Source organism: Thunnus thynnus, chromosome 17 (assembly GCF_963924715.1).
Source record: "Thunnus thynnus chromosome 17, fThuThy2.1, whole genome shotgun sequence".
NCBI classification, from domain to species: Eukaryota; Metazoa; Chordata; class Actinopteri; order Scombriformes; family Scombridae; genus Thunnus; species Thunnus thynnus.
This window is the reverse complement of record NC_089533.1, coordinates 28936885-28961897: the sequence shown is the minus strand read 5'-3', so window position 1 is coordinate 28961897 and position 25013 is coordinate 28936885. Positions and strand designations below refer to the sequence as shown.

At 38.5% G+C, this 25013-nt stretch overlaps 1 protein-coding gene across 3 annotated transcripts in view; it reads left to right on the top strand.

The window, feature by feature from the left end:
• septin12 (septin 12) overlaps nt 1-25013 on the top strand; it is an 89064-nt gene that overhangs the window by 29516 nt on the left and 34535 nt on the right. The window contains exon 1 of one of the 3 annotated variants that reach the window (XM_067571413.1): nt 15837-15931. The exons of 1 other annotated variant lie outside the window; for it this stretch is intronic. In XM_067571413.1, the coding sequence (XP_067427514.1) occupies nt 15895-15931 (37 nt within the window). In that variant the 5' untranslated portion in view covers nt 15837-15894. Of the gene's footprint in view, nt 1-15836; nt 15932-19893; nt 20229-25013 lie in introns of those variants that run through there. One more of the 3 variants, XM_067571414.1, reaches the window with a different exon arrangement.

Sequence of the window (25013 nt, the reverse complement as noted above, 5' to 3'; positions counted from 1 at the left end):
CAACAACCATCCCCCAAAACAAAACATTCAGAAGCTGTTTCTGCCTAATGGAACAGGCAACTATTTGGGCAAACAAACAAAGCCCAGAAAAAAGCCCAGGATCAGTTCAATGTATTTTTTAACTAATAAGATACAGATACAGTTTGAAATACTGCCACAGATAGAGTTTAAAATACTGCAACCAGAAATAATTTATCCATTTATTCAATTCTCATCTAAACTATAAACACATAGGCCGTTATACTACAGCGGTAGAATGGCATGATCTGTTCAACTGAGGATGTAGGCGATTTTACCAGAGGTGGCCAGCATCATGAGATGATTTAGGCAAAAAATAATAATTTTTGCCAAAAAATTACTTAGGCCATTATTTTAGGAAGGTGATGATATGTGAACATGTGAGAAGTGCAATGTCCTCGTGTAATGTGTAAGGTGCACTTGCTATTTTGACTACCACCTTAACCCAGCATTGTAGAATTGCAACATAGACGTAACAAACTCAAAATCAAATTTAATGAATGTATTCCACAATAACTAAGTATCTTCATGTTCTAAACTTTGTAATAATCACAAAAAAATATTTAAGGCATTTTACTTACTTGAACCTTGACAAATCCAGTCCAATAAAACAAGGAGATGAAGGTAAGTTTGCAGGTTGTGTGACTTCATGGCCAGATGGCCGGACCTATAAATGTATTTACTATCCGATAGCGTTGTGAGGATAAACAGTAGGGCCCATTGACTATGTAAATGTGGTCTTTTTAAAAAAAAAAAAAAAAAAAACATTTACATATTTTTTTAGGGTAGCTAAAAGTTATGTATATAATTTTGCAACAGTGGCCCTTACAGCTTTAAAGGTCGCTCCCTTGCTATAAGAAGAATTGAATTGTTTGATAAATGTCTTATTCTTCAATTTTACTGAGAAACTTTTCTACTCATAATTTGGTTATTTATTGTATTCCTGAGTGTAATTCTCAGTGCTTTGATAGATACAGGTCCAGACCAAACTCAGGGTGGAAAATGTGGGGAAAAAAGCATCATATCAGACAGAAGGTGAGTGCTCCTTGAAGACACTGAGAGTGCTAATAATCTGCTTAACATCATGTATGTGCATCTGTGCATGTTTCAGATATGTCACATCACTGATGGTTCTACTCTGCATCCCCTGTTTGACCTTTTTCATGCCCACCCCACCCTAACCTACATAGCTACCATTATCCCTAACGATTATCCCTTTTCCACTGAGATTCACACAAGGGCATTCCCATGATGTGCATCGGCAGGTCCTCATAATGTGGTCTTTGGCCCCAGGGGGCCAGCATTCAATTCTAATCCCTCTAATGTAAGACAGACAGAGGGTTAAAGAGGAAGGTAGATGAGAAAGCAGGGCGGAAAGAAGAAAGACAGAGCGGAGTACAAGAGACAGAGAGGAATGGAAGAGTAAGTGAAAGGATGAAAGAAATGACTGGAAAAGAAAGAGAGTTAAATTATTTCCTCTTGAGCCTCAGGGGAAGTAATGTTCTGTTAGAAATTGGCGAGAATACTTGGCCCTGTCGCAACGATCTTCACTTCTTCATACAGTGTGTGTGATTTAGTATGGAGTGGAAAACCTGATGATTTATAATCCTCTTCAGTGGGATCCTATCAGTGACACCCACCTAATGGGCTGCAGGGAACATCAACAACCTGTCCTGCTGGAACTAATTGCTTTTATAACATCATAAATTGTAGCGTAATTCTTTTTCACCCCGTCTGTTCATGTTCAGAGCAGTGGTACAGGTTGCAGAAGGCTGCTGATTGCAAGTGGAAATGTTTCCCCCAGTAAAGCTGCACTTGGCTATGCTATGGGTCAGTGGTCACAGATAGTGACAAATGGGAACTTTTGTAGAATATAAATTATAATACCCCATAAGGTAATGTTAACAGCTGTTGATTTAATGATTATGAGCTCAATCAGTCCAGGTCACTTGAACATGCAAACTTGTGACTTTTGTCTACAAACAAGCATAAAATTCCACATATATAAGGAATAAAGGTTCCAGTAATAAATTCATGAATATAGATTTACTTGGGTTCTCTTTGGAGGAAATTCAATTTTTCCTGTTATTAGCACCAAATTACAGTAGTTTTTCAGGAAATTATGGACATTAACTTAAAGGACACATTCACAATTTTTCAAGTGTGTCTTAAAACAACAGTCAGGTGTCCATGTTAACACTGAAAGAGGTTTTCCTCACTGTAATCATTCCTCCTGTTCATACTGGCTATAGATCCCCCAAATTCACTTTCAGTCTAAGTGATGGAGGCCAAAATCCACAGTGTGTCCACACAGTCATTTAGTTCACAAATGCATTTAAAAGTTGATGTGAAGCTAATATGAGGCTTCAGCAGTCTGAGTTAGTCATATCAAGTGGATATCTGACACATTTACAGTCTTTTTAGCATCAAATTCCCTCTTTGTGTTTCCTCAGACAGTGTTTCCCTGTTGAGCTGTGGTGGAAGTACAGTAACAAATAGAGGAACTTTAGCACTAAAAACACTGTAACGTTGAAAGATATCTACTTGATTTGATTTATTCAAAGCTTCAGATAAACCTTTAAACCTGCAGTACAGAATTTCTCTGTCCCGCTTCTGGCAGTGAGAGTAAATAGTAGTTACCTGGAAGTAACAGCAGTTTTATAAGTACATTTTCCCCAGTCGCTACTGTTGCGGCTGTAAAACACTTGATAAATTGTTTTGAGCATCACAACCGAACGCAAAATGACTCATTTCACTAACAGAATTTGATTCATTCAGTCTGATAACATTAGGAAAGTCAAGGAGAGCCACATGATTAAATTATTTTATCCCTCAAGTTAGTAGAGGGCTAAACCAGAAGTTAGCCGGCTTGGCTGGCGTAAGTCTCAGACACATGCTCTATGGGTGCTGTTCATCTCTGGCAAACCAATCATTGCTGGTTGACAAAATTCACCACTATTGGTGTGCCAGCACTGGGAATATTGCCACAGACACCAGATTTAAAAACTCAGGTATACTGTGAAATACAGAGGCTTAATTGTGTGAACTCATTTGGCAAGGGCTTGAATGTAACAGGTGTTTATATATAAAAGTCCCTCACTCCAGCTTTAAATACATTTTTGCACAGAAGGAGGACTGTGGATTTTGTCCCACATCACTTACACTGTTAGTGTATCATAAAGGGTCAGTGATGTCCAGTGACCAGGTCATTAAATCTAGTGGTCAGTATGAACAGGAGGAATGATTACAGCAAGAAAAACATGTTTCAATGTTCATTTGGTCATTCACTAAAACCCACCTCTGCCTACGCAAGTTTTGGGCATATTTACATATTTAGATGGCCCTGGAATAAATCTGTTCATTTGATGTTGCTTTTTCAATACTATTTCATTATTACTAGTTGTGATTGTTTTCACAATTATTGCCTATTTCACAGAGAAATAGAGAAATAGACTTGTGACTGAAAGATCCTAATTATTAAATATTTGGAGGTTGTCCAGCTGCTGAGCTGTGTGTGTGTGCGTGTGTCTCAGAGATGGAAATTAGCACCGGTCACGTGAATGAGTCAGTGAATTTGTGAAGTGGCTGGTGAACTCGCTCAACCTATGAGCCACAGTGGCCAACGTGCTGTAATGTTACCAGTTGACAGCGAGTCTCTGCTCCAGTTCATATAATTTATTTTTAGTGTGTGTGTGGCTGTGACATCTGTGCCATTGTGTGCGCAACGTGAACCATTGTGCAGCAATGTAATTTGTGCATCTATGTAAATTGTGCGTGTAAATTTTACCAGCAAAAAATCGTATATATGACACTGATCGGAGCTGATCATGGCCAATCAGCTGAAAACTGGCCTTTTTCGATCTTTGGCCGATCAATCGGTGCATCTCTACAAATAACAGCTTTATTGTGGGCACCAAAAATTCTATCTATCAAGGACCGCCAGTCCTCCAAAAGCCACAAGAAGGTGTTATGCATTGTACAAGGAAAGTCGGCTCTGGAGAAAATGGCTGCAATGACTGTGTGTGTGTGTGTGTGTGTGTGTGTGTGTGTGTGTGTGTGTGTGTGTATGTATTAATGTTAGGTTTTTCTTGTGGGCCCAGGGCCACACAGTACTGTACTTAACTTGACATCAACAGGAAACTGTAAAGCTTCAAGTACCACTCTGAGCAACGCTTTAGAGACTGACTCATCTTTAATAGACGCTCTGACTGTGGAGCTGAGTGTGTTCATATTTGTCAGTGTGTGTGTGTGTCGAGTGGGGGCTGGGGCACAGACACTTGTTTGTGAGAAAACCTCTTTGGTTTAATAATGGTTCTCTCTGAGTTCAAACTGTACGGAGACATTTACAGGACAAACTGGCTCCGCTCTGATGTCCACAGCAGAGACTTGAAACATGGACTGGGCACTCCACAGACTTTACACATCAAAGCGGGTTTACACATCATGGTTAGTACTAATTGGCTGTCTGAGAAAATAAGCCCCGATGATATCATAGTGATATCTCAGGTTTATTTCAGCTTGGGCTTGTAGTTTACACATTTATAGTGAGTTGGAGAGACATAAGTGTTTATGAGGCAGATAGGGTCCGATGATGGGACAATATTGAGTTATGTTATGGGAAGTGTAGTAGCCAGTATTTTTGGAGTTCAACCCATATCAGAGTCAGGATATCTCGGCCTCTGCTGCTTCAATCAGGTTCTTAAAATCTTTCGAGAGTTCTCTATGGGATACTAATGCAATACTAACTGGCAGGAGCACTCTTTGAAACTTGATTTAGGTCACATTTTTCCAAATCTGTGCATCTGATTGGCTCAGCAAAGCATCTGAAGTTACACAAAATATCAAACATATTTTACCACAGTTTATTTAAATGAACTCACAGAAGGCTGGACACTAGACTTGTTAGAGCATTTTGATAAGATGCAAATGAAATTGAGTAAAAAAGAAAAAGTGGAGAGGAAGACTGGAGTGGTGTATGACATTATCTTTACATCACATGTGACAGCTGTGGGGAACACTATATCAGTGAGACAGTAAGGACCCTGAGCAAGACACTGAATGAACACATCAGCTCTCTGTGAACACCAGAGCAAAACCACTCACAGCATCCACTGAGAAGAGGTCAAAGGTCATCGAGCAGGAGTCAGTGGATGACAAGAGAAAATCAAGGAGGACATTCATGCCTGACACCAGAGACCATTTTTAGTCACCGCCTGAGCCATTTCAACTGAAACAGACTTCACCTACTGATGAAGACCATGAGGTGCAGTTGAAAATATTTCTTTGAATGTAACCCTCCTCTTGTGTGAAAAAGTGTTTTATGTTCAACCAATATTCTAGGGTCAGAAGCAAAGAACATTTTCTTTGCAACATGTATAGAACATGCTCAGCATTGGGACACCCCAGTAGCTGAATGGTTGAGAAGTAAAACTGAGAGATTGCTCTGAGACAAAATGTTACACTCCTCAAGGTAATTTATAGTAGTAAATATAATCTCCCTCAGTCCTGTTTACTAGTGAAAAAAGCAGTGAACCAGCTGCAGTGCTTAAAGTATTAGTGTTGTGTACCACAGAACATTGTGGTGAAATATGCTGTATCGCCACTGAAAAATGACAAATGAATTTAGCACACTATGATGGCTGCTCTATTAAGAGGCAGGTGAACAGGGAGCAGCTCCGTGCTTCAAGTGCAGCATCCTGTTCAGCCCAAAACAGCACTGCTATTATAGCAGTAAGTTCATTTCATTAGTAAGCATTTTTACTTACTTTTCTTTTATACACCACAATTAGTACTTGATTCTCACTGTCTGCACTGAGATACAGACTGACACTGTAGTATGCCACCATGGGCGCAGAGATCCCAAACAGAAATGTTTGTGTGAATGGTGTGTGTACATGTGGGTGTATGTTTGTGTTCATCTCTGGCTCTTTGGTTTCCATCTTAGACAATGGAGTCGATTGAGCAAACAGCAAACTATGGTGAATTGGACATGATGACAATTTCATTCAGCAAACTCAGACACACGCTCCCAGTTTGCATTGTAGGTTATGCTTCCATTGAATGATAAAACAAAGGATGAGGAAGGAAAAGAAAGAGAAAATAATAGAGAGATAGAAAGATGGATGGAGAAACAGAGAGAGATTACCTCTCAGCCTATCAACAGGTCGTGAACTTCCTGACTATGAAGAAATACCCAAGATAAGACATTTGCATTTTGTTGTGTGTGTGTGTTGTAGGTCAGCAGGGAGGTGAAGCTGCATGTGTACATACTCTGTATCAGCAGAGTCCTGGGTGTGTCTGTTTGTATGCAGTGTGTGTGCTCTTGTCTACAGCCACACCAACTCCTTGACCCTCAGAGCCACACTGCTTTTAGCAGTTTTACTGCCAAGAGAGAATGTGCACTTTTTCTTCCTGTTAAGTCTTTTGCTTGAAATATACTTACCAACTATCAGATTCTGTACTTCACTATGCTTTGATTGTCATCAGCATATATGGCCAGCGATGTTCATCCATCAGCGGTCAGAGCGTCTTACCATTCAGTATAGTCTTTTATTTTCCCATGTGGTGTCATGCTACTAACTTGACGCACCAGAGCCATCTGAGAAGTTGTCCTTGGCAACTGTTTGGAAAAGGGCAGGCACTTTCAAAAAATACTATCACCATCTATCAACATCATACCTTGCCAAGGCAGGTGAATTCGTGAGATCATGAGATGACGCGAGAATCCTCATGGGACACTGATTGGTCCGAACCACCTGTGGTTCAGACACAAGCGCATAACCATTCTCACGTGGTCTCTTCATCTCATGATCTTTTGATCTCGCAAATTCAGCTGCCTGGCAAGGTAATCATACAACTGCACTATGTGTATTGAAATTGCACTGTTCCTTAAGTAGGCAGTAGACAAAGTTGTAGAGTTGATGTTGCTCCACTTGTTTGATCCGCTGCCTCACTCATGTGGTAAGTTAGCTGCTGTTGTTGTAGAATAAGGCAGTTGTTTATTACACAGCTGGCAAATAGCCCCTGTTGGTAATCTACGGTGTAGCCCCGAAAATACTTTCACACGCTGCTTCTCAGATGCTCCTCCATTTTTATTTATTAGCTTAGTTTACTGATAGGTCAAAGAGTATGCAATGAGTCAGGTTTATCTGTCACCATTTCCAATTCTACCTTGTGATGTCTATATTTAATCAACGGATACTGAGAGTCTGTCCTCCCAAGAAAAATAACACAATATGTCGTAATGTCAGGTGCCCAAAAATTACATATAGTTACGTTTAAGTGACCGATGCCATCTAGTAGTCTAGTAATTATGACCGAGAGCAGTGGCGCAGTTTAGATATTGTCTAATTAAGTTGATAAATTTCCTCCTTTGGAGGTGGTGTGTTGGGTGGATGGAATAACCCAACAGTGGATTTTAGTGGACTTTGGTGGACTTTGTCACAGGAGACCACTGTTTGTTTCCTGTTTCCAAACGCAAGTGTCACATTTCCAACCATGAGTCAGGACAGTTTTTTAAAAAACATAACTATGATCATTTCCTTACCTTAACCCCATGGTTATTATTGTTGCCATGACAATGAGGTAACCCACACCACATGTTTCTCTAATCTTAACAAACTGGTTTCTGTGCCTAAACCCTAACCTAAAAACCCAGACCTTAACCACAGCGTTGTCACACCATAAAACATCATTATTTTTTAACATAATTTGTTATGGTTTTGGAGCACAAACAGATGATGTTGACCTGCTGATTACTGCCGATAGGTGTGCCAGATTAGAAAACACTCCTCTGTGTCATTCTGAAGTCACATGTTCAAACCACATATCTGCTCGTTTAATTTGGAGGATTTGTTGGATATTCAACAGAATTAAGGTTAATGAATAAACGGTGTCCATTCACCTGTCATTCTATCCAACTCTGGCCCTCTGTGGCCCCTCTGCTGCACCTGTGTGAGAATAGATCAGGGAAATAATTAACTTTAACTCATTATACAAATATGCACACATCTTACCTCTCACATAGTTTGTGTTTATGAATGAGAGAGAGAGACAGAGAGTGGTCAGGGTCTTTCTGTCTTTAGTCTTTCCATTTGTCCAACAATAAAAGTCTCGTCCTCCATCACACACAAGAAGAACCCTCACAAAGTACACATTGTGCACATGGAAACATGAGCACATACGCACAAAAGCAAATGAACAAATGTTACAAAGCAAATTGTGTTCACACACACACACACACACAATGGAAACAAAGTGTTCAATGGTTTGTTCAAAGCCAAGGAAACACTGGGTCATCCACCACATGTTGTTTCCTGAATCTGAATCTTGTTTTCCTGTCATGGTCCAGATCAGATTCCACTTGTCTTCTTACTTCAAGGGTTAAGGTTCAGCGAGTCTCCTTTGTAGGGAGGTACAGTGGATCAGTGGCTACCCAGTCACTGTCTACTGGTGACGCTGATGTTGAAATGCCTCAAAGGGATATTCCACTGAAAATATTTACATTTGAGGCTTGACAGATGGCTCTGAAAAGTGTCTAGCTTGCTCCTTTGCAGAGGACAGCAGCTGTGATTGTAGATTCATGGCATAAAATCTCAAAACATGGAAATGTGTCAGGCTGCTCATTGTATATTTAGTGATTTCTTACTGAAGTCACTCATCTTTTGGAGCACACTGAACATATGGATGAATAGTGGAGAGGTTTATAAGAAGATTATGCTGCATTTGGACATTTGAATGGAGGTTTTGATATGTTTCCCCTTTTTTTACACTGTAATCTATTTAAATAATAATTTGTGTAGGAAGCTCTGGAAATGTTCATCTTAGTTCAGATAGATGTTTGGTCTTGATATGGTCACATGACCTGCAATTTTGACTGTAGCCTCTATTGCAACATGTCCACACAATGCACGCTTGGTTTATCCCTGTGGCAGACTTGTGAGTGTATTTCTTCAAGTTGCCTAAAGCATGCTGGGATACGCTTCAGCATCCTTGTGACAGTGAGTAGGAATAAGCAGGTATGTGATATTCAGGTACGAATATATGTTTTAAATTCCCGGCCTGTCTCCAGTCTTGACATAATGTGACTGTGGTCACTATGTCTAGAAATAAGAAACTGTTCATGTGTTGGCTTTAGTTGCAAATTACACTACAGTGAACACCGGAGACTCTCTGTCTTACACATATTTGTTGTGAATACTTGCATAGACAAGTGTCAGAAAATTAGGCATAATCAGCATGGTTTGAATGCCAAAAAATAATTTGATGTGACACAGAACAAGCCAGAGAAGAGAGAATCTTGAGCCACAAATTATCCCATTAAAGGAAACATGATACATGCATCAGTCATTGCCTCAACATGTCACTACAACTGCAGAAAATATCACATTATCACAAGTTATATCACAAGTGATAGAAAACAACATTTTCTTCAGGCAGAGCAGGGATATAAGTAATATTAAAAGCCTTTATTTAGTCGGGCACACAGTCACAGAATCTTTGTCAGGGTGGAAACAGTGAAAAATGGATTATTATACCTGGTACTTTAAGGTTTCCTGGACTAACTGCATATGCAACTGAGTAAGCACTTGGCTTCTTCATTTTTCTTTATATCACAAGTAAATCTGTGAATAAAAGAATGTGAAAGAAAATAGATTTTATGTGCAAAATGTCATCACATTCTGAAGTCTGTGGGACAGGATAGGTTCAGGAAGAAACAAACTAATGCACATGTGCAGTGGGACATTATTTTGGTGTATGCACTGGGTGAGCAACTGTAGCCAACCTTGGAGTCTGGTATCCAGTTTTCATAATACATCCATAATACACATCCATTATTGCTATTAAACACACAATAAAAATTACTGCCTGAATTATCCCATTCATCCCCAAGGACAGAGACAGATAATAATGTGCATATATTATTGACACCAGCTTTCATATGAACGAATTGACTGTAATATACTGTATACTCCATCTACTGTTTAGTACATCCACACTAGTGACCCTCCAAAAAGTGTTGGTCAAAGGTTGATCAATTTTTCAAGTTTGTCTTATAGTCAGGAGCCCAAATGAACATTGAAACATGTTTGTCTTGCTGTAATCATTCCTCCTGTTCATACTGACCATTAGAAGATCCCTTCATGATGCACTTACAATGGAAGTGATGGAGGACAAAATCCACAGTCCTCCTTCTGTGCAAAAATGTATTTAAAAGTTTATTTGAAGCTAATATGAAGCTTCAGCGTCCAAATGAGTCAAATCAAGCAGATATCTTTCAATGTTACAGTCTTTTTAGTGCCAAAGTTCCTCTTTTTGTTACTATACTTCCACCACAGCTCAACAGGGAAACACTGTCTGAGGAAACACAAAGAGGATATTTGATGCTAAAAAGACTGTGAATGTGTCAGATATCCACTTGATATGACTAACTCAGACTGCTGAAGCCTCATATAAGCTTCACATCTACTTTTAAATGCATTTTTGCACAAAATGACTGTGTGGACACACTGTGGATTTTGGCCTCCATCACTTACATTGAAGCACATTTGAAGGAGATCTTTTGTATGTATGAACAGGAGGAATGATTACAGCGAGGAAAACCTCTTTCACTGTTCATATGGACACCTGACTGTTGAACCATATTGAAAAGTTGTTTACCTATCCCTCAAAGGTTCTATATGTAGAATTGTTAAGCAATTTACATGTATGAATCATTTTTTATTGCCAATGAATGAACGGGTGGTAATGTAACATAAAAATTGAGACCTTCTCCGACTTTCTCGGTTGTCTGTAACAATAATCTGTGGACTTATTTCTATGTGAAGGACCCAGGCCAGATATTTCACGAAAATGGGGGCTGACTGACTGGGAGTGAGAGATGCTTTGCTGAAACACAGTGCAAACCACAACGTTAGAGATCTTTTATCTAATTATGAGAAGTATGACCAGTAGTTGTCAAGATATATTTCAGTGTTGCATGGACAGTCTGACTGACTTCATCATTTTTATATTCTGCCACTGGTGGCGCATGTAAGATGAAAATATACCACCAAACAAAACAGAAGCAGGAATACATCCTGCTTAGACTACTGTAACTCACTGTATTCCTGTCTCAGCCAATACAACCTGCCCAAACTTCAACTAGTTCAAAATGCTGTAGCAAGACTACTCACAAAAGATAACACCTATTTCAGCATCCCTACACTGGTTACCTGTATGGTTCAGGATTGATTGTAAGATTTTAGTGATTACTTGTAAAGCATGTCTGGGGTTGGCTGGAGGAGATCAGGCAGGCTACCTCTATTTCCTCTCTTAAAAACACACTTTTTTAGAATTGCTTTCTCTTGAATCAGTTATTCTTTTTGCTTTTACTCTATGTTTTAGTAATTCATACCTCACTTATCATTACTGTATCAATTCTACTTTTATTTAATATTTATATGGGAATTTCACTTGTTTTTATGTCTTTGTAAAGCACTTTGTAACTTGTTTTTGATAAGTGCTATATAAATAGTATAGCAGTATAAATTATTATTATTATTTCAATGTACATCAGGTTTTAATGACCCTGCTGCTGAGAAGAGATCAGGGAGAAGGACTAAAGTGAAAGAAAAATCTTTAGAGTTTCATGTCATTAACACATTCTCATTTTATACCATGTTGTTTCAAAGAAGATAAGTATATAGTGAAACCCAGTGAGAACATTTTGAATGAGTGGGCTGATGTTGTCATTGATGATATGTGTGTTTAGTTCTGCTCCACAGAGAGTTTACAGATCATTTAGATAACACACAGAATATGCACTATCTCAGCTGCGATCGCTGACGTTTCTCTACTCATCGTGTGTGTGTGTGTGTGTGTGTGTGTGTTGGACAGAGAGAGATTGTGCAGGTATACTTTTTCACCACTCGGGGGAAGCACTGAAGTCCTGTTGATACTAATCTTCCTACACTAGACAGAAAATGTGAAAAGTTTTTAATTTGCATCTGGATTTAAATCTTCCTCAAAATGCAAACAGTGATAAGAAAACCATGTGTTCAGAACCTGGGGAGTTTTTAGTACAGGGGATTGAGCTTGCCTGTGTTAGTGGAGGCAGTCTTTATTTCACCTCTGCTATAATATGTTTTCAGAAAATGAGGGATTTATACAGGAAAGAACTATGAAATCATTTCAGTAGAGTCAGACTCATGACCACTGAGTGATGGCTGAATTCATCATGTAACAGTAGGATGAAAACATCTGGGAACACTAGGCAAACATCCTAGTAGTAGGATGAAAAAATGTTCTAATAGCTTAAAAGCATACAGTAAGCACGGATATTTGTTAGACCAAATGCCTTGCTGTTTAGAATTAAAAAGTGAAAATGCAACATGCTTTATGAATAGACACCTAGTAGTACTATCCACATCCAAAACCAATGTAAATATCCCGCTAACTAACAGGACAGACAGTGAAGAGAAGCTCTTTGGCAGAGGAAGGAAAGGATCATAGGATTGAACATAGAAATGAACAGTATGCATGTGTTCTACCGCTTGTTCCTCACACACACTGAGTTGTTGACAGTGAGCACATGACACAGCTGAAAACTTTGTTTTTTTATGTTTCTCCTGAAAGTGAGTCATTTTTTGGATGCCAGGTTGAATTGAAGTTTAGCATGTGAATTAAGTTTTATAATCTAATCTGGCAACTTCACCCAACGTGAAGTTTGAGTTATGGGACTTTCCCAGGATCCATCCAGACCCAGGAAAACTGGTCTGGATGGATAAATGGAGAGAATAGAAAGATCATCAGTGGATGCACACACTTCACATTCTTCTACTAACCTGTCTGTGAGTGTCAGCAAACCTGTGTGTGTGTGTGTGTGTGTGTGTGTGTGTGTGTGTGTGTGTGTGTGTGTGTGTGTGTGTGTGTTAGGACTCTGCAATTATTCAGTATTATTGAAAACTAACAAAAAGAGTCATTGAAGCTCTACACAGGAGAGCCTGGAGACTGTTGCACACATATGCAATCCATCTCACCAAACAGAAAGAAGCACTACCTAGTGGCACAATACAGTACTACAACAAAAGATTTCTCATCTATATTTCTATATTGTGGTGCAACATGATTAGAAAAAGTTTATTTAATAAAATATGTCAGCAAGTACAGCAGGTTATTATTAAACTTAGTCAAACATGAATTGAATCTAATGGTACATAGTCTTTTTCCATATTTATATTCCATATTTATCCAACAGCATGTTGGGGACAGATTATGAGAGGAAAGAAATGGTTTAAGTGTTAAATTATATGATATGTTCTCTTGGTATCTACATTTTTACACAGAATTTTCAGTAAGTATTGGACATGTCATGTGATCATCCATGGGAAGTTAATGGAGCAGCTGCATACTGTATCTGGTGTGGGATGAAGGAGTGGGATGGGAATGTGAGGTGTCTGGGAATCGTATAATGTGGGTGATTTAGGAATGTTGTCACCTCTCAGTGTTCAGTTAGCCAGCAGAGAGAGCCTTAAGTCAACTCTATGTCATTTATGGGAAGAAAAAGGCCCAACAGGCTTAACACTGGACATGTGTTTATATTCATCACTGCAGCAGAGGCAGCACTGGGGAAAGAAAGTCAAAGAGACATGGAGAAACATAACTGACAAAAAGTCCATCACACATTAGAAACGACAAATATAAACACAGTGGTACTTCTCAAGTCAGAGGCTGCAGGAATTTAACAAACTGAAGAAACTTCTCACACAGTTTAAGTAGCTGTGGACAACAGATACTGTGAGAATCAGTCATATTACTTTATAGATCAATGCATACTGATTTACTGATGTTCCTGCTTTAATCACATGCTGATTTAAATGCATCTTTGGGTTGGAGAATGTTTCATTAAAATGGTTAATTATATTTTAAGCATTATTCTGTTATTGCTGCACATTTGCTGCAGGTATTAACTTTGCTCTTGTAGATAAAATCATTGAACCGGAAACAGACGTAGTTCTGAGACATCTATTCTCAAAGCCCCAATTTCCACCAAAATACCAATAACTGGCTTTGCACTGCTTCATTTAAATGAACGTTCCACCAGATTACAACATTTTCAACATGGAAAGAATATTAAAGCAAGACTATGTAAAGTTCAAAAGAAGGAATAACACCATTTTCTTCTTACAACTGAAATGAATTCATAAGCACAAAAAAAACAAAACATACAGTATGTCAGAGGATTTGCCTCGAAAGGGTTCTTGTCTGGTATTACCAGCAGCTTGTGGTGGCTAATTTTAACTAATTAGCAAAGTTTACATCGATGTGTAACTGACATTACTGAGTGAATTCAATGATTTGCTGATCTCTACTGTTACTATTACACTATGTTTTAGCATTGACAATTATAACTTAATTGTGGCCACCATGGCCACTGCTCAGCAAAAGTTACAGTCTCACATTAAGTGTCTGTATGGAGCTGCTGCTGGAGCTACATAGTTAGTGTCTAAAAAGCACACACACTACAATCAGATTACTGTTGATAACAAGATCAAGCTAATACTTTGATGGAAGCATTTATAAATGTGGGCAATAATCAGATTTCCCCAATACATGATTTGTTTGAAAATGAGATTGAAGTTATCAAGATTTTCATTATTTCAAACCCCATTTTTGATATTATTAATGGCTGTCATTTTTTTTAGCAAGCATTCAGTGTGTGTGCGGTAATTAATTTATAACAATATGTCTGTGAAGATTCTCAGTCATTCAGGTCATGGTTTATCCAGAAGGGATACAGGAGATGATGCAGGAGATGAAGGCCAGTGCATGCTCACATTTCATATCATGCAGAAGACAACATTGGATCATCAGTATTACTTTGTGGAAAAACATAGTTCACTGTCTTGTGTAGTCTTCTCAGATACAATGAATCCTCTCTGCCAGCAGTTTGTTTGGCTGCTCTGAAAACAAATACACCAGCTGTTCTTCTTCTGTTACATTTCTGACAGAGTAGATGCTCAATGGATGTTTGCTGCCCCCAGCAGTCAATAAACTCTGGAATGGAACTCTAGGTTCTGCAGATATAACCAGTAACCACAGGTGTCGCCAAATCAACCAGGATTGAAGTCTGGAGGATTCAAACTTTAAAGCTGCACTGATCAATGTTTTTCTGTCAACAGCGGATCGAATGGATCATCATTATATGTTAATGTTAAAGGTGTCACCCGCAAAAAATTGTAACTAACTGCAAATCCCCTCAGCTCTACTGAGTTTTTGAGCCTCTTTTAGCTCTCTGTTTTGGTTTTCCAGTCTACATACTCTCTTCTCATCAAGCTGGTTTCCAGCAGCAGCTGTTTTCAGTGAAAAAGCTCTGATAAACTCACTGTACACTACCTGCTCAGCACCAAACAGTAGACAGAGTTAGAAACTATAGTTAAGCATTTAGAAGCTGAAGAGACTAATATTTTTCTTAGGAGTTGGTGGAGATCAAACCAGACCTAAAAGGAGAGTGTTGCTCCCAGGTGGTCAGATAATCTATTCTGAAGGAAAAGGGGAAGAAGATGAAGAGGTTTTATTGGTATTCATTTGTTGAATTTAACTGAATTTGGATTTTCTTCCCACTGCTAGTTATTTGCAGCCTCTGAATGGCCACAGTGTCACAAAGTGAGCTTATAACTGTCATACAATAATAATATTAGGTAATATTGTCATTGGAGTACGTATATCAAACAGTATGTATGAGACAGAGTTGTACAGCTTGCAGAAGATCTAACCAGGAAACAGATTTCCCCAGAGGCCAGGAAATGTGTCATTCTCTGACACACACACTTATACACAGTGCCACGCCCCTGCAGACACACACAGGCAGTGATATGACATCCTGCCCAGTTGTATATGTGTGTCACTGCTGACTGCTTTGTCTCCACACCAGGTAAAGAACCACTCTTTCCTTCCTGTTGTCAGCCCTTCTAAACTGTTTTTTAACTTGACCACACTCGTCTCTATTACATTAACCATGTTCTTTTTATGTGCTGCTTTACGCTGCTGGTCTGGCACTTGTTGCTCTGAGATGAAAGTGTTTCTGGGTTGGCACTTCAGATCTGAACATGTGAAAACTAGTTTGCGTGCTTGTCAGCTGTGAGCATGTTGGCATCTGGCAGGATACACTATATTGATCTTTCAGCTGTAGTGTTAACAGAACGTTATGAGAAGTTAGAGTAATGCATATGTAATAAGAGCTTTTATTTTTATTACTTTTTAATGCTTTTACTGTAAAATAAATATTTTGACATGTCAAATATTGTTCAGCTAAGGAGGTATTTACTGTATGCATTAATTTGTCTTAATTGTGGTTTCATGGTAATGCTGGGTAATGGTGTGTGTTTGTGATGGTGGGGGAGTGGGGGGGTGTAGGGGATGTGCTGAATGCTTTGGTTACTCTCATTATTCTATTTTATTTCATTTGTATTATTCTATTATAAAACTGAGTTTAACTTTGTAAGATGTAAGGGGTTAGCCGTCCATAGCAACTAATTACACAAGATCTGAAAACATGGCCAAACATGGTCAAACTGTTGGCAGAAGATAGAGAATATGGACAAAAAGCCTCAATCTACTCCTACGACTACCACTTGACAGATGGTAGCTTGTTAACGCCAACATTCATTTAAAAAAAGAGAAGAGCAACCCCGGAAACTCAGCTGGGCTGCTAAAATGGTCAATCTGTGGTTGTGTATGCTTATTATTTAATGTTTTATTTTTTATTTCTTTATCCTTTATTTAACCAGAAAGGTCCCATTGAGATAAAATATCTCTTCTGCAAGTGAGTCCAAAAGGTGGCAGCAGAAAAAAATAAAAAGATTTCATATAAACGTACATATGAGGACAAATAACATCATAAAAAACATACCAAAACAAAACATACAGTGGTCAGGAGCTAAAGACATTCATGGCAAATAATGGCACTTGTTAAAAGCAATAACATTGTCCTGTAAAAACTGATTTTAACATATTTTTAAACATGTCAAGGGAGGGTAAATATGTTGTGAATGTTTTTAATAATATTAATGGTTTTTAGGTACGTAGCATGGACCAGTGCCACATACACAGCATTTATAGCCTGAGCTAGTTTTTAGTTTAGTTACTCATCCCTACATACAAATACACACCAGTGAACAGGAAAGCGCCTACAGAACAATGCAGTGATAGAATAAAAAAGTGATCATTTATGACTACATGACTGATCACGTTGACAAACTGTTTCAACTTGAGTTTAAAATGATCCTGATCCGTGTTAAATTGTGTTGGTGAGGATTTCCACATTAACCTTCTTGCCAGAGAAAGACTCTGTTCAAAGTGGGTTTACAACAGAACACTGTGTACATGATGTTAGCAAATTGGATGAAATTATAAAAAACTTAATATACAGTATTTATACTGTGATAAAGATTCTAAAACTCAAAGTTTACTTTCCCAAAGCTTTTGACCATATCCCACAGCCTTCTTCAGCACCTGCTGAAGGCTTTGGGGACAGCTATGTGCGCAAGTGAACCTTGAGTTTAGAATTTTTATCACAGCATGTTCCCAAGGTCAAGGTCACAATCAACATATTTAGTTTCTGAAGAACATGGCAGAAGTGAGATCTTCTAAAAAAAAAAAAAATGTACAATGATATATCATCTTAAGAGTCTTGGTTTCTGTAGAATTTGCTAATGACCAAAAAGTTGTGCAATATCTGCAATGTGAAGGATTCAAACATGACACAACAGCATGCAATAGGCAATCAGAAAGTGCTATTTGAGCAGTTTGCAACTGCCTGCTTAATTATTGGTAAATGCTGCAATAATACTAATAATATTTTGATGATATTAAATTAAACTAGTGATTCAGGACACATGGCAGAATACAGGACCAACTCCTGTGCAGCTTTTAAGAATGAGTTTAATTACAGAGGAACAGGGTAAATATTTCATGCCCCTGTGATATTAATCCAATTCAGTGTGTCTCAGCATCATTTTTTGAGCTGTGTTCAGTCATAACACGGAGAGAAATGTATGGAATTACTGCGTGTCAGACTGTCAGTTTGTACTGTAACACATCAGTGACAGCTAATGATTGGTATGATGTATGATGTACAATGGTATTATGTTGCTTCTTAAGTTAGACCACAGTTACCGTACATGATGGGAACGTGAGAACCTGTAGTCACTAATGCCTAGTGATGAGTAATCAGGTGAGATGTGACAGATCAGTTTGTTGCAGAGCAGTGAGGTAATTAGCTGGAAATATGAATCAGTGAGTGTGGGTGAATGAGGTAGAAACATTTGTCCTCTTGTTTTTTACAGCTCACCAGACTTATTGGAAATGAGATGTTTTATGAGTGTGATGGTGACTATAGTTTTGCAGCAGTTGATGTGAAAATAACGGAAATTGTTTTCATTTCACACTTCCCTATTTTACTTCTCTTACTTGTCACTTTCAGATTTCTCTCTGTCACTGTGCCTTCCTGTGTCTAAAGAGACATGTCCATCTGTTTTCTTTCTATCAGAATACATCACACTCAAAAATAATTGTTCAAGATTAAAGTAACCCCAACTTCACACCAAAAACCACACATCAGTGGTGCGTAAGTGCTGCTCAGGGGCCATCCATACCAAAGCCAACTGTCTCTCTCTGCAAGTGCAGAAACCATGTCACATGACCTGACCATAATGTCTTTCTCGATGTTGTCACTACCACATGTGTGAGAGTGATCAGGGTGCATTTCCCAAAAGCATTCAAGGCTAAAATGATTGTAAAATCAATCCAACTTATGAATCTTCTTAAAGCCTAAGAAATGTTTCCCAAAAACAATGATTGAACCTCCGACAGTGAGAAGGCTGAAAGCATCCTAAGAAACTCCAGAACTTGCTGAAGGGATCACAAGTAACATATTGTAGTTTTTGTTCATTTATTTGCATTGCAGTTATAGGATTAATGTTAACTGGCTGTTAGCCGCAGGATCAGCAGGAGCTAAATCGTTCACTTTCTTGAACCTACTTTCACAGTGCTGACTGACTGAACAGGCTGTTGACTGAACAGGAAGCTACATTTGCATACTGAACAACTCCAAGTGAACAAAACATCTCTGTTGCAGCAGTGTATAGATGCAATTACGTATCAATTTAGGAATAAGAAATTGTGATGAAATAGGTTATTGTGATTTCCATTATTATGGTCATCTAACAAAAATTACTGTCCCATACTGCTTTATATTTGGTTGATGTTCAATTTTGGTTACACTTACACATGTAATATGTTAATTCAAAGATAGATTGAAATCGATTTATCGTGGGTAAGCATGCAGAAGAGGTTGCAATCATTTTTTCAGCCCTGAGTAGTGTCTGCGGTTCCTCTTTTCTGCCTGCAAATAGCCCCAACATTCTCCACCAGACACATGGTTAGGACAGCCTGCATGTAGCCTGAGAGTGGTAACCCAGGGGAAAATGTCCTCGAATCATCAACTGTACACCCAGATGAACTTATTAACATTTTTATACTCTGAGCTTGATAGTAAGAGGAGACAGAGATATTTTACCGACCAAATCAAAACTGAAAATGTTTGAGAGTCACAAACAAAATTTTGAAGAGGAAGTGATAAAGAGAGAGAAGAAGCATTAAATGTAGGGAGTGAAAACAGCAAGTCTCTTTAACTGCTTTTATAGGTCAGTTACAGAGCCACTAGTGTGTTGGCTGCAGCCCTGCACCTCCATCCACACTGACTGACAGCTCAGCCACTGCAGGGTAAATGATTCTGACGGAGGAGAGGGGGAAGAAGGAGGAGGCGAAGGGGAGGCGTAGTCCTTCTCCTCTCAGGGATTAGTGGAAGCTCCTTGGTCCATTTGCATGTGAATGGATCTTGGTGCTGCTTTTAGCCACCAACACCCCCTCCCTCTCTCTCTCTCTCTCTCGCTCTCTCTTCATGTCTCTCTTTTGGTCTCTCACCCTCTCTCCACTCCTCACACTCCTGCTGACATCAGGGAGAACCAGAGAGAGAGAGAAAGGGAGAGAGGCGGTCAGAGAGGGAAAGATACTGAAAGAGAGTGCAGGACCATCACTGTTGCGGCGGACAAACTTTGCAGAAACAGAAGTTAAAAACACCAGAGAGAGCTCTTCCACCTTGGTGTTTTCAGAGAGCCTTTTACTGCCAACGAGGGTGTCACACAAGTGGGTTTTGTGAATGAGAGAAGGTAGGAATATTCTTTTTGTTTCTTGCATCCCCCGTGGATCAGTGGGATACGCTCAGTCTCCTGAGCTAACAATGAAAGCTGACAGGACTGGTCCACTTTGGCGGTCAGAATGGGGGTTGAGAGGTGGGGAGGGGGTTGTTAGGCCTTGGCTGAATTCTTACCAACTGTTGAATCAAACGGATTCTTAAAGTTGTTTGAAAGTGAGGTGCACTGTGGCTTTTAAGACTCAGTAATTGCTATAACTTATGGTCTGTTGACAGGTTTTAAAACACATATGGGCAATCTGAACCCTGTAGTATCTGTATGAATACAAGCACATTTCCTTTTATATGCCTCACACACTTATCCATATCCAACTCTTTGTAACATGTTCCAAATGTACTGTTACTGTACAATATATATTGTATAAATATTAAGCTTTTTTTCTTTAATTTCTGTACTATCTATCAAGCGGAAGGTTCTTTATTAAGATATTTTCCCTTAACATAGTATATAGTAGAAACAGTTATCTTGTTGTTAACAATTTATTTTCATTATTGATTAATTTGCAGATGTTTTTCTTGATTAATCAAGTAATTGTTTAGTCAAAACATCAGAAAAAGTTTTAAAAGATGCACATCACAACTTCCTAGAGCCTAAAGTGATATCATCAAATGTCTTGTTTTGTTCGACCTAATGTTAATTTTTGTTATTGAAAACTATGACTACATATATTCGTCAACTACCTTTTTTTCCATGACTAAGACAAGACGATGACGAGACATCATTAAGCACTGTGACTTTATCAACATGTAATACTGTTGATGAAAATATAGTTTAAAAAAAATAAAAACTTTGCCAAAATCTCTTATTTTCATTGACAAAAAAGAGGAGATGGAGCATGTTAGCAGAGCAGCACTAGCAAGTGCTCCGTCTGTGTGTCTACAGTGAAGGCGTCCAGGTGCAGTGTTGAGTGTAGGTCACCCATGTTTGGAAGCACTCAGCGCTCAATAAACAATGGGTCTCATTCACTAATATGTGCGTAGAAATGTTCTTACTTTGCGCACAAAATAAGTGTGCACACAAAATTACCGTTGGAATCATGACACGTGCACATTGGCCAGTTTTGTTCTTACCACCATGCTCATGTTAGTGAATCAGAATCATTCTAAATTGACAGGTGTGTGCATATTACCACACCCCCATTTCTCTATATAAGGAAAGCTCTGTTGGAGCGGTGCACTAGTGGAGAGAGCTGTCTCTCATTACAAAGAGGGCTGTGATGGTAAAAATATAGAAAAACTTTGCTGCTAGCAAACAATAGTTTCAGAAGTAGAAGCCAGAAAAGGCAGGTTTGGCTGGTAAACATGTCACTGGAACAACCATGTGCAGCCTGATTGTGAATCCTGTATACAGCCTGCATACCTGTTCCACCACTACCACAAAGTACGTCTGTAACAAAATAAAAAGTTGGTAAATATGTAGATCTGAACTGATCTAAATAAATCTCGACTGGAGCACCGGGTGCACATGGTGTTTCATCTCTGTGCACAAGAGGCTGTGATGTAGTGAAAGCAGAGCATCCCTCCCTGTACCACTACTGAACTGTCAGACTGTGAGGACACTGAACAGGCTGCTGGTAAACCAGCTGCATATATCACAGCCACATCTGATGCTGCACATTCCAATATGGAAATTCGGGATATATACAGTAAGCTAGTGTCATATAAAAGTGGGAACAGGGCAATTTTAATATATTAATAATTTCATTACATTTATAATGATTATTTATGGATTACAACGTCTTAGCTATTAAGTTTATTAATTAATAAATAGTGTATTATTAGCAATTTCACACTTTTAAATGTTGTATATTTAGGCCCAATCATTTTTGAAATAATTGTGGTTATATTATACTGTTTGCATTGAATAAATATTGACTATATCATTTTTTAAGACCATGGGACGTTTATTATTTGTGCGTATGCATGATCTTAGGCAGTTCTAAATTTGTTCGCAGAGTAAGAACAAAGTCAGGTAAGAACATATTAATTAATCCCGGACTTGTGCTTAAAATGTTAGTATGCACGGTTTAAGCACAGAGTAGTGCATATACACTGTTTGTGAATGAGGCCCAATGACTGTAGTTACATGCACAAAATGGAGGAGGAGCTGTATATATTAAAATAGCAGTGTATAACGTTACCTTTCCTTATCATGGTTGTTATTCTAGCAAACCTTGCCTTTAACCTTTAATATTGATGCATGTGAACTAGCTTGCTAGACAGCAATTTTGTTAACCTTATGTCATTATTAAGTCCATGGGGCAAACATCAAGCTCAGATTTATTTATTTAATGCAAGCAGATTGCACTTGGTGTGTGGACAGTATTCTTTTCAATTTTATGAAGCTATCTACTCCTGTTTCCATTGTTCAGAACAGAAAGGTAAGTTTGTACTTTGGGCAAACAAAAAAATTGGTTTCAAAATATTTTATTGCCTTTACAAGTCTTATTGTTTTATAATAGTTTGAAAAAGAGTATTGGGCCCCATTTGTTGAATGATGTTCAAAATAAATATGTAAATCAGAACATGTTCCATGTCTGGATGTATTCCTTAAATTGATAGCATCAGACCAGACACTTTCTGCAAAGCTGCATTCTTAATCTTTCAACCTGTGTTTTTCATCAGATAATAAGATAAAATCTTATGTGAAATAAGTTTGACTAAAATGACAAAAGATGATGGTTTTGGCTGAACTAGATTGACTGAAATGTTCAGTATAATCTGATGGCTAACAAAGACTAAAATGTCAACAGTTTTCATTGACTAAAACTATTCTAAAATAGTTTTGATTCTTCTTTTAAGACTAAAATGGCCAACTGATAGTCAACTAAAACTTGACCAATAAAGAAAAAAACAGAATGAGGTTGACTAAATATAATAAAAAGTAACAAGGACATTTGACACAGGACTAAGACTAAATAAAAAAAATAGCTGACAAAATTAACACTTTGACCAACAGTCCAGAAGCCAATGATATTCAGTAAACTTCAATTTAAGACAAGTAAAGGAAAAATCCTACTTACTGTTGTTATGTGCAGTTTTCCTGCGCAATGGGATAATGAACATCTGTTCAGGTGTGCTCACTTTCAGTTTTCCTCACCAAATAAAGTGGTTTAGATCATCTGGATCTGGGTTGTTTACAACCTGTAAAAAGGCCTCACTGCTCGTGTTTGTTGCCTCATCTAACTAAGTTGTAGTGAGGTCATCGTGTTCCCAGATCTCAGCAATTAATTTGGGGAGTACAATAGAATCAAAGCTTAAAGAAACAATAACCAAAAGCACAAAAATGAGACCTACTGTAGATTGAAATAAATTAGAATTAACTGTCAAGCTACTGCTTTCCCAAAGAGAAATAGTTCAACAACCCCATTTCTCTTAAGAGATAAAATCAGCCATCTGGTTTCTTCTTTGTCTGGGTCAAAGTAGTCACACTTTGAGAAAGTTTACTGTACACTATATTTCTGCAAGTCACATGTTATCATCACTGCAAAAGTCTGAGCCGATGGTGGGCGTTGATTGTGTTTGATGCACCTAATTATAAGCCAATATTCTCCACTGATCATTATAGGGATTATTATGATTATCTCTGAAAATGTCCAGTCAACTGTCATCTGTGCTGGGAGGACTCAAGATGTGTAATAGCTAACTGTAAACTTTTTCAAGTCAGCACTAAACACGATGACAGTTTGTCTTGTGCAACCCTTAAAATGGGAAAGTGCGTGTGCGCGTGTGGTTCCTTCCTACTCATGTGCAAGAGGAAGTCTGTTGTCAGAGGACAGACCCTTTGACAACATACACTTATGAACTGTAACAGTTGGTTATAAAGATACTGGACTGTTATGTACTTGTGCAGCTTGAGTTCAGATGAAGCAGGGAACTTCACTCTAAGCCATGGCCCTCAATTCTTATAGACATGTAAATCCATGCTTCATACCTTAGCAGGTTCTCTGCAAAACAAATCATTGTGAACTTCTGTCAGCTTAGTACTAGCTGTTCAGACAAGGTCTGATCTTGTCTACTTCAGACTTAATCCTCATCCCAAACTCTAGTCTCTTTAGGATTTTAGTCAAATGCTCCACCCCTTGGAACTACACATATGCTATTGCTAATCATGACTCATCATGTGTCAGAAGTTCATGCTGAGGGTCAGGTCAAGCTAAACAGGACTTAAATGCCTTGGGGGAAATGAGTTGCGGTAGTGTGGGTTTACCCATAAGATGTCATTGACAAGACTTGAGTGAGCCAGGTTTGGCTTGGGCATGTCATGGTTGAGAGTCTGAATAAAGCCCTCAGCCTGCTTCAAACAAAGTGCCTGTTGAATTATCTGACAGCATCTGAAACTCAAGTTCTTTGCCACATATGATGATTTGTGTAACTTCCTTCCTGGGAGACAATCTGACATTAACGCACACTTCAGCACTCGCCTCTGTCAGACCACCAAAAAACAAACAATTACAGAATTGGGGCAACTCACCTATGAAGTCTCATAGTACTCTACCGATCGATAAAACTCTGACAAAAATGGTCTTGTTACATGGGCAATACAAGTAAAGTAAGAAAATTTCATCCTGGCCACATATCGAGGACACAAAAGCACAAAACAACACATATCATCCACAAGTGACTATCAGTTTCAGCCCCGCAAAATTTAAAAGAAAAAAAAAGGGACCCAATCTACAAATACATACAAATAAGGTTAAGTTGAGTCCAGATGTTGTCAAAAAGGACCCCAAGATTCTTC